We start from the raw sequence: 17890 nt of genomic DNA, 5'->3' as shown, positions 1-17890 counted from the left end.
GATCTCAACCATATAATATTTCTCCTCTAGTACATTAATTGAATAAAGAATCCTATGAGTGAAATTTACTGAGTTGAATAAAGTTAGATGCCAAATTCTGAAAGTATCATATTTCAAACAATGTACTTATGTCCCTTTTGTAAGTGTCCCCATGTTTCCCAATATTATTCTAGTCTCATCTTATTATTTTCAAGAAAACAGCATTTCTTCTAAAGATGAGGGTATGAAAAGTGGCTGAGTGAGACTGGGAGAAAGAACAAGAGACCATCCCATCTACTTCCTCTCCCAGTCTAAATTCCTACTCTATTTCTTGGGCTGAAAAAGCAGAAGCCTTCTCTGTTTCTCTTAGCCCAGACTGTAATGAGGTCCAGCTAAGGATCTCCCCACTGGAAAAGAAAAGCCTGCATTCACAGTCCAGATGAAAGAATAATGACGGTTGCTTTAAGTAACTGTAGATTTGGAGAAGAGACTCAAAGAAAACTTATTTTTAATCCATAAACAATATACAGAGGATGTCTAGGGGAATATATCCTTTGCTAATTGGTGGAAATTAAAAGACTTTCATGACATTAATATGGAGAATTAACACTTTGTGTACAATTTGACAACCCATTTTAAAGTTAATGTGTGTCTGTACTTAATTTGCTTAGATAGGGAAAAGGTAAAAAGAATTTAAACTAAGAAAAATTTTTGCTGACATCACTCTTAGCCACATCAATCCACTTCATGGGAGACAATGACAAATTTTAAACCACTTGTGTAAGGGTTATTTTCATTTTCACTCAGTGTCAAATTCAAAAGGGCTAACATAATAAAAATGTTCCCATAATTCTGGGAGTCACATATCAGAGCTGTTTCAGTTCACAGTTCCAAGACTTTGAAAATATCTAATCCATGGACATAATTGTAAAACATCTAAATTTTTCTTGCAAAAAAAAAAAAATTGCTCATCTCATTACTTGAAGCCACTTTGTTTTGTTAAAAAAAAAAATCACAGACCAAGCAAAGAGGAGGATTAGAATTCTTTTAAGAGGAAGATTCGTTAAGAATAATATTTATCTACTAGGTGGTAAAACGCAGATAGAATTAATAAAGGATATTCATCAGCACCCCCCCAGGCAACCATACGAGCATGTACAAGTTGTCACTATACAACTGGAGTGGGTGCCATTCACTTTTGAAGCCATTATAGGATTAAATACGTATTACAAATATTTGGGGGTAACTGACAGAAATATATTTTGGAAAAAAGGAAGGCTTTTTCTCTGATTTGCACATAGGCATAGTTAGGCTGATATTCATCATGATCATAATTTCACATTTCATTACTCTGATAGATAAAGGCATCTTAAAGAAACTATATAAAGCAACAACAGCAGACTGATGTAAATGAACTTTGGTGTCAAACAGACCTGAGTTCAAAGTTATCTCTACCAATAAGCAGAGGTGTGGCCTTGGGTCAAAGACTTGACTTCTCTGACCCTCCAGTTCCGTATCTATAAAAAATCAATAATAAACGTCAACTTGTAAGGGTTCTCATGAGGACAAAAGGAGAAAACAAGGGCAGAGCCCCCAGTACAACAGCTGGAACTAACAGGTGCTCAAAACATCCAGACAATCATCTTCTAAAAGCTACTGAATTGTGTACTGATGTCCAACAAGAATGTGTTGGTTGAGTCCTACCATTAGCTCTCACGCTAAAATTATACGATGGCCTCCTTCTTCCTAACTCCTCGCTAAAGTAAAAGGGTACGTGTTCGATCTCATGCACCAACGTGCCACATCCCAGCATCCAACCTTAACACAGTACAATATATTTGCTCAATAAATGGAACTGGTTAGATATTACAAAAGCAATGCAAAAATTCGAATATTCCAAAAATGTAACTTCCATGCTCTGTTCATGGACAGGAGAACTCTAGTAATATGCTTACTGTTTATCTAATCTGAACACCAAAAGTCAGCCATAAAATGATCTTAGAGGGTCTTACCCTTTTTGGAAGTCACAGACCCCTTTGAGCATCAGATAAAAATCTATGGAACTTCTCGTCAGTGAAATATACATGCAGGCACATACATAAAAATTTGCACGGAATTTTATGGCGGTCAGGGGTACTTAGAAGATTATTTGGTGACTGTGGTCCCTAAAATGAGAGTGCTGATCTAAAACATCATAGATTTCTTTGTAAATTTAATTACAATCATTTTTTGGCATTATAAGTTCCACATGTGTATCCTCTGCTATTTCAATTAATCTTTTATTTAATCAAAAACCACCTCATTTAAAGTTCCAGGCTTTTCAACCTTTTAGAATTATCAAATAGATTTATCATTTAGGATGCTTTTATGTGCAAGTCACAGAAAACCCAATCCAAACTAGTTATAAACAACACAAGTACTTATCAGTCACATTACTTAAGTCCAAAAGTGAAATGGGCTTTAGACATGGTTTGATTTGGGTTCTGGCTATTGTTCTGTAATTTTCTGTCCTATTCAGCTTTGTCCTATTCAGCTTTCTGTCCTATTCAGCTGCCATCTCCAAGGTCATTCAATAGCTACGGCATCTGCAGTCTTCCCTTTAGCACATTATAGACCAGGGGAAAGAACACCTTTGACACAGCATTTCCAGTAAAATCATGAGTGGGCCCCTGATTGAACAATCCCTAAACTAATCCCTGTGGACAAAGTCATGCAAGATTTGGGTTGACTTAAGCCTGGATAACTTGAAAGCAGTACCATAGCAAGAATCCAATCCAACCCCACCTTTGGAGATAAACTGAAATCAGTTCCACCATACTTCCCTTTAACTTACTCCTTACAGGTTTTATAAATGGTGATCACATTCCTCCAGATTGAGGAATCAGGAGCTTTTTAACCTAGCATACTATGGAAGTTCCCCACTCCTTTGCCATGACAGTTTTGTACAAAAGTGAGATCACGCTTTCTCTTTGTGTGCATGCACCAAGCATCAGTAATGGGACCTTAATTTATTTTCACTTCATGTTCTGTCATTGCAGGCACATTTGTTGTCCAAGTCACTGCAACTGACGCTGACGATCCGACATATGGGAACAGTGCTAAAGTTGTCTATAGCATCCTACAGGGGCAGCCCTATTTTTCAGTTGAATCAGAAACAGGTTAGAATTCCTTTTGGATCTTCTTTTCATAGTCTATAATTTTAATTGAGATGTTCAGCTGAGCTGGCATATTTTTTAATAAAAACATCAGGGTGATTGAATTTTCTTAAATTTATCTGCCAAATACCAGTGATATACTTATAAACATAGCATCTGGATCATTTTAATCAAGAAATCTGACAATGGATCTTTCATCTACCATGTTTATAGATGGCACATTCAGGAAAATTGTACATTGATTTATTTTCTTCTTCCAATTTGGTATGAAGCTAAAAGACCAATCCCTTCTGATAGCCATTTTGGCTGTTTACAAATATTCCAATTCTTTTTTCTAGTTATTTGGTAGGACGGCATCTCTCTACTCTGCTCTGAAGTTAGATGTAGCCATAGGATTTATTTGGGCCAATAAAATGTGGCTGTGATGTGAGCCACTTCCAAGTGGAACGTTTAGACCTGGTGTACAATCCACCATGTTCCATGCCTCTTGCCACAGCGGTCATGGATGGATACAAATGCTGACATGCATCTCCAGCCTGGAAATCTAAGTGTTAGCATGAGCATAGTTTCCTGCTGGCCTACTCAGAGCATGAGCTAAAACTAAATTGTAGTTGTATTAAGCCACTGAGATTTTGCATTGTTTGTGTTCACCTTACTGTGTACCCTATCCTAACTGATACAGCCCTAATTAAGTGAATTGCCTTAATGGAATCTGTTTTTTACCTCTCATTTTTCTGCACTTTCTCTACAAAATAGCATACTATCTGATGATGACTTTTTTAGTAAAGATTGTTTGTACTGTCTAACAAATTCCACACTTATTTTTGTTATAAGAGTTGAGTTCCTTTTATATATTTTTCAAGCATCCATTTTGTTAGTAGAAATAAAAACCTTCCTAGGTTACTACCTCCGATTGGAAATTGATGTGTTAGCAGGTGCAATAAACTTGGAAAGAAGCCCAAGGACAAAGGAAATATCCAGTTTAAAAACAATGAAGATGAAAAAATTAGAATTATTCAACTTAAAGGACTAAAGGCTGAGGTAATCTCCTCTATTTAGATAGAGAAGTACTATTATATCAAGAACAGAAAGCAGCTGCACTTGCACTAAAGCCAGGATCATAGGAATTAAATTGACCTGTTCTTTGAGGAATTCTTGTGAAAAATAAAAAAATAAAAAAGATATTTTCAGCTTCATTAGTTGTTAAGCACCAGAATGCGCTACCAGAGAGGGTTATAAAGACTCCTCCAGTGAGTTTTGAAAGAAAGTTGTTAATTTACGCATGAATCCTACAAAGAGATTAGGCAAACTTTCAGAAGTTCTTCCAAATAATTATTTTATAACTACCTAACAATAAAGGTAAACTTAACCTAACTTACCAATGTCAGTCACTACTGGGACCATTTGAACTAACGTTTTAGTTCAACTTTAGGAAAATTTAAATTCTCTAGGATCCTACAAGACGATAATTATGAGAGAACTGATGCTGTGTTTTTTTAAGACCGTAGTTTTGTGGTTTAGAAAATTCTCAGAACATTCATTATGGTGTATATTTGCTGAGCAATTAGCCAATTCAGTAAATTGAAACTTAAGAGTCAGTTCATGTACATATATGGTTTCTTAACAATTCCCTCATAAGACACCTAAATTGCCTTTTTCCAAGCAGCTTCAATAGTATATGACTGTGCCACATGCCAAGTAATACTTTGCTGTGTCATCTTATAACACTTAATATTTAACACTTACGGCCTCTACTCTTACAGAATTTGACTGACAGACACTTTTTCTCATTCTCCCTGCATTATAAGTTTCTTTTTGTTTTTGTTTTGTTTGTTTTTTGCTTTTTTTAATGTATCTAACTCCCCTATGTGGTTTAATTTCCTTCAGAAGAAAGGCTACCTATCATCCTTTTTAGGTCACCCATGACATCCGCATATTATCGTCCATATTGTGGGTGACAATCTGTGTTTGTTTGCATGAATAAATGATTCCATACAGTATTTTATCACATCGCTTTCCACTGGTGAATTTTATACCCACAGGTATCATCAAGACAGCTTTGCTCAACATGGATCGAGAAAACAGGGAGCAGTACCAAGTGGTGATTCAAGCCAAGGACATGGGCGGCCAGATGGGGGGATTATCTGGGACCACCACTGTGAACATCACGCTGACGGATGTCAACGACAACCCTCCCCGGTTTCCCCAGAGTAGGAGCATTTGGTTGAATGACTTCCTTCAATGCACTTTTGTAAAACTCTAGCTTCAAGAATGATATTGATTGTCCAGTATTGTTATTGTCAAAATTAGTGAACTTAGTAAGAACCGGCACTTGTCATTAAAAATGCATTGACAACGCTTACGCTCAGTACAAATGAACGTTTATGTTCCTGTATCGGTAATTAGCTGAGCGATTTCTGATACGGCTGTGATTGTAAAAGCAACATCATTGTTTATTTTTCCTTATTAAAAAGACAACCGCAGACATAAATTTGCTTGTGCAGAACACAGGAATACAAGCATGCTGCTATTTGTTAAGAGAAATCTGACTTTATATATTCTGAATTGAATCAGCCATGTAATCTCTTTTAAATCCTTACGGAGTTTTGTAAGGGGAGGATTTATCATTTTACTGTTTCTAAAAATATATCTGTGGAAATAACTATGTACTTAATCCATTTGTACTCATAAATAGTTTTCTACATTGTGGTTAATTGAGATCCCGAAAGTCATCTCTAAAATCATTAACTCTCATGATGACAGAGGAAGGAAGAAGGAGGGTAAACAACATCGGTAAATGCCCACTTTGTATCAAGCAGTGCACTAGACCCTTTCAAATAGAGCACCTCAAGTGGGGACTGGTTTTAATGTAATTTTCTTCCAGGAACAAAATTTCTTTCTGACCATGATCTCCTAAGAAAATTACCCGAATCCTTTCTCCCAGGAGAAAATAGCTGCCCAAATATAAAATAAAAAACCCACTTATTCAATCATGGCATTTTTTTTAAAGCTGGTCAGCTAATAGTTGCTTTTTTTATAACGGAGATGCACATGGATCAATAGGAAAGTTTTATTTTCATTACTTTTTTAAAGTAACGGCATAGTTGGCTAAATGAAAAAACAGAATACTAGCTAATTTCTGATTTAATGCGTAGGCGAAAGGTTTTAGGAACTCTAAAATATCCCTCACAGAGGCCTGAAGTGAAAATATCAGGATTACCAACACTTTGACCTAAAAACCTCTTTTTCCATGTGGAAATGTCCTAAGGAAGGATAACAAAAGGATTGGCCCCCAGGCTGATGCCACGGGGACCTTACCTCACTCTGCTCTCTCCTTGAATAGCCTGTGATCATTAGTGAGTAATGTAGGGAGGCAAAGGGAGGGCAGAATATAGAAAGGGGTAGGAGGCACCCCAAATGGAAGTTGAATACACCAGAAAAAAACTTAGCCCGTTATTTTACCAAGGATGAGCCCAAAAGTTACTGGATTAATATTATTGTACTATATTCTAGTGGTGTCATAGCCTAAATTTTTTCCCAAAACAATTGTCATGAATACTGACAAAATGTACTGGATGGATAAAAATAAATTTTGTTTTACTAATTTATTTTTTGGGCCCTTAATATAACATATGCTAGCTTGGCAGATCTATTAGGCTGGTACAAAAGTTATTGTGGCTTTTGCAATTATTTTTAATCTTTTAAACCGCAATTACTTTTGCACCAACCTAATAAATTGAAACTCACGTAGCGTCCTTAAACTAATTTTGCAACATGAGGACATAAAAAAGGTGTATGTCTACGAATGCAGGTTTTTAAATTAGTAATATAAATTCAAGAATTGGAGAACTCTATGCATAGAATAAAATAATATAATAAAACTTAAAAGAAAAAAATTAGTCAAAAGGAAAAATAATCAGAGCTTTATGTTTGAATGTAATTATCTATATCCCTAACTGCAACTAGACCAGCTCCATGTATAAGTAAAAGAATGCCGACTAGGATACATTCGCCAAATTGCTATAATGTATTTTCACCTTCAGTTATTATTAGCAATGACAGAAAGAACTCTTTTAAAAAAATACCTAGTAATTGGCTTAAAGTCACAATTCAGGTTAAATTCTTTTCTATTCTTTCTGCTAGATTACATTAACAGAAGGCTTTGAAACCTTCTGCACCCTCCTGTAAGAGTTCAGTCTTTCTCACAATCACACCACAAACTTGAAAAGTGTTCTCCATTTGCAAAGGGACAGGTATGAACTAGAAAAAATATTCTTAACAATCATGAAACTAAAGACATAAAGAGCCAGGGCACCATTAATTATTTTACGGAAAGCACAAATCTGCCTGCATCCATGGTAATGTCTGAAAGAACTGCTAGAAAATCGGTTTTGTTTCTATTTTCATAGAGTATACTTAGTCCTCATTTGACGTCTATCTTTCTGGTGATTAATAGGTACATACCAGTTTAACACCCCAGAATCTTCTCCACCGGGTACACCAATTGGCAGAATCAAAGCCAGTGATGCCGACGTGGGAGAAAACGCTGCAATTGAGTACAGCATTACAGAGGGAGAGGGGCTGGACATGTTCGATGTCCTCACTGACCAGGAAACCCAGGAAGGGATTATAACTGTCAAAAAGGTAATGCCATTTGTTAAATACCACATAAATGAACACATTTACGTTTCTCTAGTCCCCAAGTAACTGGGGACAATTACATCTCACATGAACATTCCTCTAGAGTCTCCTCTTAGTAATTATTTTTTAAAAACACCAACTCTGATGACATTGAGATCTCTTTGGTTGGCTTTCAGGGGTCTTCAATAATCTCATGCATTCAGTAATCCCATAATTTCAATAAATTTTTATTAAGAGCTTCCTAAATAAATAATATAAACACATGATATATGTAAAATAAATAATATAAATGATCAATAAATTTAAAAATGGTGCCAGACACTGTTCTAGACACTGGAGGTGCAATAGTTCATTCAAAACGACGGTCTCTGCTCTCATGGAACTTCCACTGTAGGGAGAAAAGAGACACGGAAGCAAATACCCCAACACATCTAACTACAAATTCTGATACATGGTGTGAAGGGAAAGAGTAAATACAAGCAATGATAACGATAATCTGAATTAGAAAGAGAGGAGACATAAAAACCACAGATTTCCTGCAAACTGTTTAGCTACATTTGGAACACAATAATAATTTTTTTTTTTGTATTCTTAATTCCTATTTCCCCCTATGTATTTATTCATTATTTTGGGACACAATAATAAATATTTTATATTCTGAATTCCTATTTTCCCCTATGTACTTATTCATTATTTAACCCCCCAAAATTGTCTAGCACCACAGAGCAGTAAACAAAAGTGTGGCAAAAATTAAAAACAAACTGTGTTTCAAAGCTAAAAATAATATTAATTTTTGTTACTATTTTTACAGACTTCACTTTTATCATGCATAGTGTAATATTTTCTCTCTCCCTTAGCACACTGTTATATTTGCTGGTAAATATAAGCACAGGGAAATGTAAATAACAAGAAAAATTTTTCCTCTTAACTTCGGATTACATGTCTTAATAACGGGAAACACAATAAAACATGTTTAACTGATACTCAGACCAATGTTTTATACTATAATATAATTAGGAAGCCCATTAGTGTGCATTAACCTTTTTAATTTTTCTGGTACCTTATCAGATTCAAACTAAAATTTTGCCTAGCCGACTAAATCACATTCACTAACGTCTTGATTAATTGTGTTTCTAGTGAGCCTTGTCATATTATCATCTAAAACTAAAAGTCAGCAAGAAGCATTTGGGTTCACTATGTCTCCAGAAGCAGCGATACTTTTCCTAAAAACCTCTGACAACAATGATCATTATTTGCTTTGGCAAGTCATTAGCCCAATGTCCTTATCAGGATAGCACTTGGAATATTTTATCACCTCATGCAAAATAAAACTAAAAAAACATTTTTAATCAATTTTATCTGAATGAGGAAGAGGGACTCATGATGCAAGCCTGTGCTTCTCAATTCTGGCTGTACATCAGAACTACCAGGGAAGGTGTTTAAAGGTATAGATTCCCACCACAGCCCCACCACCGCCCCACCACACACACACACACACTTTAGTTTAATGATTCAGGGTGGGGACCAGATATTGGCAAATTTTAAACACTCATTTTGTGTTTAGTTAAAGCCAGATGTGACAGAATCTGACCCGGAGAAATCTACCACATATTTGCCAACTTGTCCCTGCTTCCAGTTTCCCTTTTCTGCCCATTATACATTGCACCCCTGCATCTATTTTCAAGGCAACAGCAGGCATGGTTTGAGCCCACACTTTCACCAAGACTGTGTGGCATCTGAACTCCCATGCCTTCGCCTAGTATCACACTATGTAGTGATGTCTCTAAGCAATATGATCATATTCACTTATCAGTGATTCGAACTGAAAATGGGACATGTCTTGGCTTTCTGTGTCTTGGTTGCTTTAACTATGTCAATTTCATCCCCTTCCCCAAGCTGTTGGACTTTGAAAAGAAGAAAGTGTACACCCTCAAAGTGGAAGCCACCAACCCTCACGTTGAACCCCGCTTTCTCTACCTGGGTCCATTCAAAGATTCAGCGACGGTTAGAATTCTGGTAGAAGATGTAGATGAGCCCCCCGTCTTCAGCAAACTGGCCTACATCCTACAAATAAGAGAAGATGCTCAGATAAACACGACGATAGGCTCGGTCACAGCCCAAGACCCAGATGCTGCCAGGAATCCTGTCAAGTAAGCACACTTCTGCGACACGTCCCTTTCATATGTTTCAGTCGATTTATATTCAAATATCTGCCTGCAAGTTGGAAAAAATGAATCCTTTTTTTCCAATTTGACAGTTGTGTCTTCCTGAAAAACTACTCTCCACAGCACCTTTTCTCTCCTTACTCAACACAAACATGATTTTAGCAGCAGCATAAACTTTAAAAACATAAAATTTGGGGAGGAAAAACATAAAATGAGCTATAAGGAGTTTACTGCTTACATAGAAGTGGTATAACATAATGTCCTTGAATGGCCTGGGATTTTTTTTTTTTTAAGGTCTTAAATTTGTTAAAGAGTGGTATGGAGAAAGCATTGTGAGAGTCTGTTTCTCAAGTGTGGAAAAATCCACTGTATAACACTTAGTGGCAGAATTATGCTCTATTTGGACGCATTTTTTTTTTCTTTTGCACACATGGATAAAAATGAGAACTGCTTCATGATATATGTCTGTGGAATCCTAAAGCTGGATCCAACTTACACTATGTAAGCAAGCTCTATTTCCCCTGTACTTTCCTTATACCTTAGTTGTAAATCATGTTGCAAGAAAGCCTCAGTGCTCTTTGAGACCCGATGTTTCAGGATTCTAGAATCTTATGAAAGTGCTGGAGTCAACCAGCCTCCAGCCTTTAGCCAGTAGCTGAGGTGACTGGATGAGACAAGTGCTAAACCAGAATATCACTGTGTAAATTATTCCCCATAAAGAAAGCAAGTGGCTGAGAAGCTAGAGGAATTCTTGTCAGAGAGTTCACAAGTACGTTCTCCTCAGGGCACCTGCCTGGCACCAGGCATGTCTAAGGGGTTGGGGAAACAATGGAGAACAATTCCGAGTCCTGACCTCATGCAGCTTACATTCTGATTGGGGCAGACAGAAATAAGCAAACAGTAAATATATAATTTGTCAGGTAAAAATAAATTGGGAGCAGTAAAAAGAGACCGAGTATGGGAACGACAGGTATCTGGGATAGTGTAGTCAGGCTTGGTCTCGGGAAGACATAATGTGAGAAAATATTTTCATGAAATGAAGGGATGAACAGTAGGCTGATATGTGGGGGGGAAACATTCCAAGAAGAGGGAAATGCCAGGGTAAGGTGCGATTGCTTGGCATGTAGGAGGAGCAGCAAGGAGGTCTATGCACATAGAAGAGAATCAGCCAGGAAAGGACAAGTAAGGTGGGGGCTACGGGGTGGTTTCTGAGGTGGTGGGTTTGTAGGCCCCGGTGAAGACTGCATTTTATTCTGGTTGAGGTAAGAGGCCAGTGGAGAGCTTTGAGGAGAAGCGTTACCTAATCCCAAACTACCTTTTAAAAGGATCACACGGGCTATGCATTAAGAATATTGCTGCAGATAAAGGTTTGAAACGCTAAGGCAGTCATTTTCTAACATGTCATCATGAGCCCTTTGTTCAAAGACTATCTTATGGCAAGTACCACATCTGAAACACAAAATGCCTGGCTTACATCACTGGGATAATAGACGGTTGTTTTATCATGCTACTGGAATGTTTGTAGACTCCTTGAATCGGACTATGGTCGACGCAAAGTAGCCACCTGTGAGCTCCACGGATCTAAGTGTTCCTCCATGGACACTTAATCCTATTAAGGAAAATAAGTGATGGCCTTCACTTGTATAACACAAATAATTTTAAGAACTTTCACAACTGTTCTTTCACTTGGAGTCTGTTCTAACTGCATAAAGAAAGAAATCTTAGCAAGTCAGTGTCAAGACCAATTTAAAAGTGTTAATGCTGAAAGTTTACAAATAGCAGCTCTGGTTACTTCTTTGATCGGTCAACATGCTTTTAATTGAAAGAGATATGTCTTCTGGGAATTTAGGCTGAATACTTATATCTACTTTTCTTTTTATAACAAATACCATTTTTACCCACCACATTATTTTAAGTTCGTAAAAAGAAGTAGTTAGCTTGTCAGACTGGGTTAGCTGTCAGCTAATTTGTAAGTTTTTTTCTGTCAGATCTCCCTTGGTACATATGGATTTGATATATATATATTTAAGGACAGAAGTGTACATAAATATATTGGTATAGAAATGCATATTCCAGCGATTCCCTTTATAAGATAAAATTGATTCTTATATTAGGAAAGTATATTCATACATAGTTTTTGGTTATTCCAAACATACATATTGAACAACTAGGTTGTAGACAATATATTAGGTGCACGATTAATGCTAGAGAATTCTTCCCCCAAACATTGATATATCATTATGCAGGCACAAATCTTTAATTCTGCAATCACATAAAATGATTTTCTTCCAGTAACTTTATCACAAATGACCTTTGATTTCTACGAAAGAGTCTCATAAACTGTCACTATGAATATATATTGTGAAAAATTTACATGCAAACACATTTCCTTTCCTAACCCACAAATCTTCCTGACTTGGGATGCATTAGAAGACAAATTACTAAATCACAGAATACAATAAAATTCTAGAGGTAAAAAAAAAGAGCTACCTAGCAGGATAATCCACTACAGTAGTGGTGGGACGGATTCCCTTGTTCTTTATCAGTGATGATTACAATTAATGTGACTACATGGTAAACATTCTAGATATAAATTGAAAATACTTTGGAGAGAAAAACAAACAAGAAGTAAAGCTTTGTGTGCAAGCATCTTTCCTAAACAATGTAGACATTTTAGGTTTTCTATTATTTTTTTAAATCTCCCAATTAAAGAAATAACGTGCATTTTGGTATCTCCTAAATAGCTATTTTCTCTTTAAAATCAATAGCGGCTTTCAATTAAAAGATCCTCACCTGTTCCCTTTATTTCAAGGCTTGATGGGAAAATATGATTACTTGTAAAACTTCAAACTATAGCAGGAAGAAAAGAGACAACAAGACAAGCTTACAGCTGTATATAATTGTAGCAGCTGATAAAGGCAACAAGCAACGTGTCTTAAGTTTGACATTTTTCGCGAGGGAAAGAATATATTTGTAGATGGTTATGAAATATCTCTCAAAGTCTATGAATATTGAGATTTCCTTTTTGGTAATTAATGAAATGCTATAAATATTTATCATTCTCAAATTTAAAATAAAGAAAGGTGATCAAGCAATTTCGATGCTGTTGCCTAAATTCTTAATAAATGCTGATTCATGACAAAAATGGAAAAAACAAGAGCTATTTCATCTGTTTCAACCCTTTTGATAATAAAACAATAGGTTTATATAAATTGAAACTAAAATTTTAACCCAAGTTGGTATATATGTGTATATATATATATGGTGATCTACATTCATTCTCTTTAAAGTCAGGGTGACACAGCCTACATTAATGGAATATCTATTTTATTTTGACTCCTGCTGGATGACAAAAATAGATTTTATTAAGATAAAATATATTATTTATTATAATTCAGTAGCTATATTTTAAAACGAAATAATTAACTGAAATAGAATCTTGGATATGGTAACTATTGTAAGTTAGTAACAAAAGCTTATTTTTGTTAGAGCATTCATAATAATTCCACATGTGTATGACTATTAGGTCATTACTTAATCCTTAAGTCATGACTATTAGGTCATGACTATTACTTAAATTGTGTTTCTACTGAGGTAACATTTTTAAATCTCCTACCATGATATACATTTTGAGAATCCAGCTGAAAGGGGCAATTTTTGTTCCTTAATGGCCTTAACATAACAATTTCCTCTGAGTTTTCTCTTTAATGTCCCCTCCCCCATAACACAGAGTGTACATTTCTTTTTCCCTTAGATAGCTATTCCAAAAATTTATGAATAATCAATTTATGAACAAGATAACATTTCTCAAAATCTACTAGTCTTCCACCAATTTCAGTGTTGAAGAGTCTGTCCTTTGGTTTCTAAGACGCCACCGTTGGTTTTCTTTGATTTCTCCAAACTCAAATATTTATCAAGTTCCTGCTCTGCTCTGGGCACTCTTCCAGTCCCTGTGGATCTATGCTGTCCTGTTCATCCTTTAAGTGATTCTGTCCTTAGTGTTTTTCTCCCTTCACTAGACATTCCCTTCCTAGACAGTGGAATAAGAAATCTAGGTTGTCAGTCCAGACCTTTACCTTGACCTTCACACTAGATCATCTCTTCCTGGGCTCTTCTCAGGCACCTCAGCCTCAACACAGCAAAACTGGAACTTATGATCTTCCCCAAATCCTGTTCTTCACTCGTCTATCAGTTTGCATCAGCACTTCCAACCATTCTACTCAATTCAACCAGTGACTGAGATTGTGACTCTCCCCTCCTTAAAATCCACTGGTAGAGTCACATCACACTTAGAATATATCCCAGCGCCTTATCATGGCCGCCCATCATTCTACAATCCATGTCCTTCCTTACTAACCTCAGCCACACTAGCCATGTTTTACTTCTTTGAACCTGACAACTTTAAAAATAAAATGGATAATAGACAAATAGCCAATAATCTTACACATGCACACAAACACACACACACACACACACACACACACACACTCTGACACTCTAAAAACCCGGAGTTAAATTCTAACAATTACTATACAGACTTAATCCGAATTACATATGGAAAAAGAGAGACTTTAGTGGAGATACTTAAAATCACGCAACTTATCTAGCAGGTTTACTCTTAAGACCTCAGTCGTAAAGAATTAATTCCTCAGAATATTTTGTTTAATGTTAAGTTATAGGTAGTCACACATGTGCTATAGGTAGAAAAATTCATGTAACAGATATTCTGAGAATAGTTTTAGGATATGAGAATAGCAAATACAAAGAAAACCTTTTTAAATTCTACTTTGCATTTTCAGGTATTCGGTGGATCGACACACAGATATGGACAGAATATTTAACATTGATTCTGGAAATGGTTCCATTTTTACATCGAAACTCCTTGACCGAGAAACACTGCTGTGGCACAACATCACAGTGATAGCCACGGAGATCAGTAAGTCCAGCCTCATACCCCTGTCGTCCCCTACTGATGGACGGGGTGTCCCCGCAAGGGCTACTGATGACATGCTCGATACTTATTGAGGGAAAGAGCCCTGTAATGATTGGCAATAAGGTTTCTTCTAGACATGTGTTGGTTCAGTCACAAATGCAGAGGCAAACGTGAACGTGCAGTAGTTTATTATTCAACAAAAAAATTGTTCCCAACGATAGGATCAGAGGGCATCTATCAAGTGAGGTTGAATTGGTATGTCAGATTTAATTCCAAAACGCTTATAAGTCAGAACATTATAGAAGCAGCTGAAAAAATGGGCTTGTGGTTGGTTAGACATTGTGTGTGTGTTGGTGGGGTGATCAAATATATTCTAAAAGGTAGACATTATTTAGAAATCTTTTGGATACTCACCCTCTAGCTTTCTATAGAATTTCTGTTTCAAAATTGTTATAGAATTAAGAGATATAAGTTTTAACTTTTCCATGGTACACCAAAGTGAACAATACAAACCAAGTAATCAATAAACAGTTTAGCAGGAATTTTATGGCAGTCCCCATGACATCTAAGGCACAGAAAAATAGTGCCAAAAGAATGTTTCAAATAAAATGATTGTACACAGTTAAAATTGTGCAATGTATACACAATGTGTAGACCTAAGTATATGAAAGAAAATTATCTTTAAAATATCATTTAAATGTTTGAAAATGGGCTTCCAAATTATAGCTCATTTTTTTAGTTTTTGTTTTTTATTATAAAAGTACAAACATTTTTTAGTTCACTTGGGTATCTAGTGTGAAACATTCCATATCGAATGATATAATACAGTACTGTTCTTTGTCAATATACCTCATGAGATTGGAGTGATTGAAGGATATTGAGTAGAATAACAAATAACCAATATGGGCAAAATGCAGCATTACTTTTTGATAGTGATGAGAACTCATTATAAATTTGTTACCTAGGAATTTGTTCTTCAGAATTTATATGGAAAGATTAATGTGGATACCAATGACAGACCATACTCAAAGCTTTAAAATTACAAAATCATTTCCCACCAAAAAGGACTATTTTCTATAACATCAGGAAAGCTTATTTTTACTGAAGCAGTCATTTCATATGTATTTTTAAGCTTTGTACTGAAATTTTTCCTTTTTTAAGATTTAACGTTTCTGTGATATATTTGAAATGGCTAGCAGCAAAGACATTTAAAACTTCATCTTCCGCAGCTCTAACTTTGGAAGAATAGTGTGAGCAAAATTTTGTGTGTGAAGGTGCTTAAGAATTTTACTGTTTAAACTTCTTAACTATCTTTTGTTGTAACAGAAAGCAAGAGTTTGTTTAAAACTAGTCCACTCCCTCTCCAGGCCCTTTGCACTTGCTATTTCCTCGATCTGGAGAGCCAGAAATATTCAAATGGTTTAACCCTTTTTCTTCATTCATGACTGTGCAAATGTCATCTCATCAGAGAAGCCATCCCTGGTCATCCCATTCAAAGTAGCACCTCCATCTCTCTCCAATTCCTTTTCCCTGTTTAATTTCTCCATAACATTTGCCATCTGACACATTACACATTTATGTGTTTACAGTTTGCTACCCCCACTAAAATAATTCTCCAGGAAGCAGGATCTTTACTATGTTCTCCATGTGCTCTAGTACCCCAAATTGTAACTGTAACATTAGATTATTAGATGTTCACTAAATATTTATGAAGTGAGAGAATGAATAGACATAGGGGTTAAGTAAATGATAAAAGCTAAGGTGAGAGACTCCAACTCCCAATTCTTAGGCCAGGAGAGTATCGTAGAAGACAACCAAAGTACTTTGTTTATCTCAGGTCCTCAAACATTGATTCTGCTCTATCATTAACCTACATGAACAGCCTGGGCATTGGAGTCAGACAGACCCGAATTTGAATCTAGGCTCCTCTCCTATCTCTGTGAACATGGACAAATAACCTAACTTCTCTGGGCTTCAGTTACCTCACCTATAAAATGTGGGCAATAATTGTATCTATCTCAGAAGTATGTAAGGATTAAATAAGATACTATAGCACAATGTCTAGGTCTTATTCAGCACTCAAACTAAAAAACTACGACCAATGACAATCATTCATCCCCTTACCCACCCACCTCCCCTTCTTCCTTTTGTCCACATTTTTCCCCGTCTGCCTGCTTTCTTGGCTTCCTTTAAAATCTGGCTCTAAAGTTCATTTGCAGGATAGCTTTTCTTTATTTTGTGTTATTCTGGTATTTATTATACAGTTGAACTACAGCAACTCAAGGTGCTTTGTCTGCTAGGTATTTCCATCAGGTGAACCTGATGGACCAGAAGTACCAAACAATCTAATTCTCCTTTTTCGTGACTAGGTTGGTACATAATGCCCTCTGGTACTCACAGCAGCCTTGGGGACTCTGTATGAATGAGAAAGGAGTGAATGGCTGTTGTCTAAAGGGGATGGGTGACCGACATATAAATGCCTATTCCTTTTGTTTGGGCTCGTTGCAGATAATCCAAAGCAAAGCAGCCGAGTACCTCTATATATTAAAGTCCTAGATGTCAATGACAATGCCCCAGAATTTGCTGAATTCTATGAAACCTTTGTCTGTGAAAAAGCAAAAGCAGATCAGGTGAGTTTCATAGAAAGTAAATTAATTTAGTCAGATTAACTTAGATTATCTAATAATTTAGATAATAAACAGAGCAAAAGGCCGGCTTTGAATTACCTGTGAAGTGAATGCTAACAAAATAAGAACCAGAATGAATGATTAACTTGCATAAGGGAACAAACAGTTTTTAAGAACTGGAAGTTCATCAGCCTCAAAGTCTGATGTTGAGTCCAAATCAGTCTTAAGTTTTCATTAAAAAAGATTAGCCACAGCTTTATTGGAAAAATCTTTGTTGGTAAGCAGATAGTTTTAATCACCATATGTACTGGAAAGTAATAACTGGAACATACTTTACAAATGCCTATAATTCATAGTTCCACTTATTTACATTACCCATCTGTACAAGTA

The 17890-nt window shown here is 36.1% G+C and overlaps 1 protein-coding gene across 2 annotated transcripts in view; it reads left to right on the top strand.

Moving 5' to 3' along the window:
- Positions 1 to 17890, top strand: part of CDH6 (cadherin 6) — a 128291-nt gene that overhangs the window by 98825 nt on the left and 11576 nt on the right. For both annotated transcript variants that reach the window (XM_019737329.2, XM_074329044.1), the window contains exons 4-9: positions 3018 to 3137; positions 5177 to 5344; positions 7591 to 7778; positions 9672 to 9925; positions 14740 to 14876; positions 17382 to 17503. In XM_019737329.2, coding sequence (XP_019592888.2) covers positions 3018 to 3137; positions 5177 to 5344; positions 7591 to 7778; positions 9672 to 9925; positions 14740 to 14876; positions 17382 to 17503 — 989 coding nt within the window. The remainder of the gene's footprint in view (positions 1 to 3017; positions 3138 to 5176; positions 5345 to 7590; positions 7779 to 9671; positions 9926 to 14739; positions 14877 to 17381; positions 17504 to 17890) is intronic.

This window comes from Rhinolophus sinicus, linkage group LG03 (genome assembly GCF_036562045.2).
Source record: "Rhinolophus sinicus isolate RSC01 linkage group LG03, ASM3656204v1, whole genome shotgun sequence".
In the NCBI taxonomy this organism is placed as follows: Eukaryota; Metazoa; Chordata; class Mammalia; order Chiroptera; family Rhinolophidae; genus Rhinolophus; species Rhinolophus sinicus.
The sequence above is the reverse complement of the archived record's forward strand: the minus strand, read 5'-3'. Positions and strand labels throughout refer to the sequence as shown.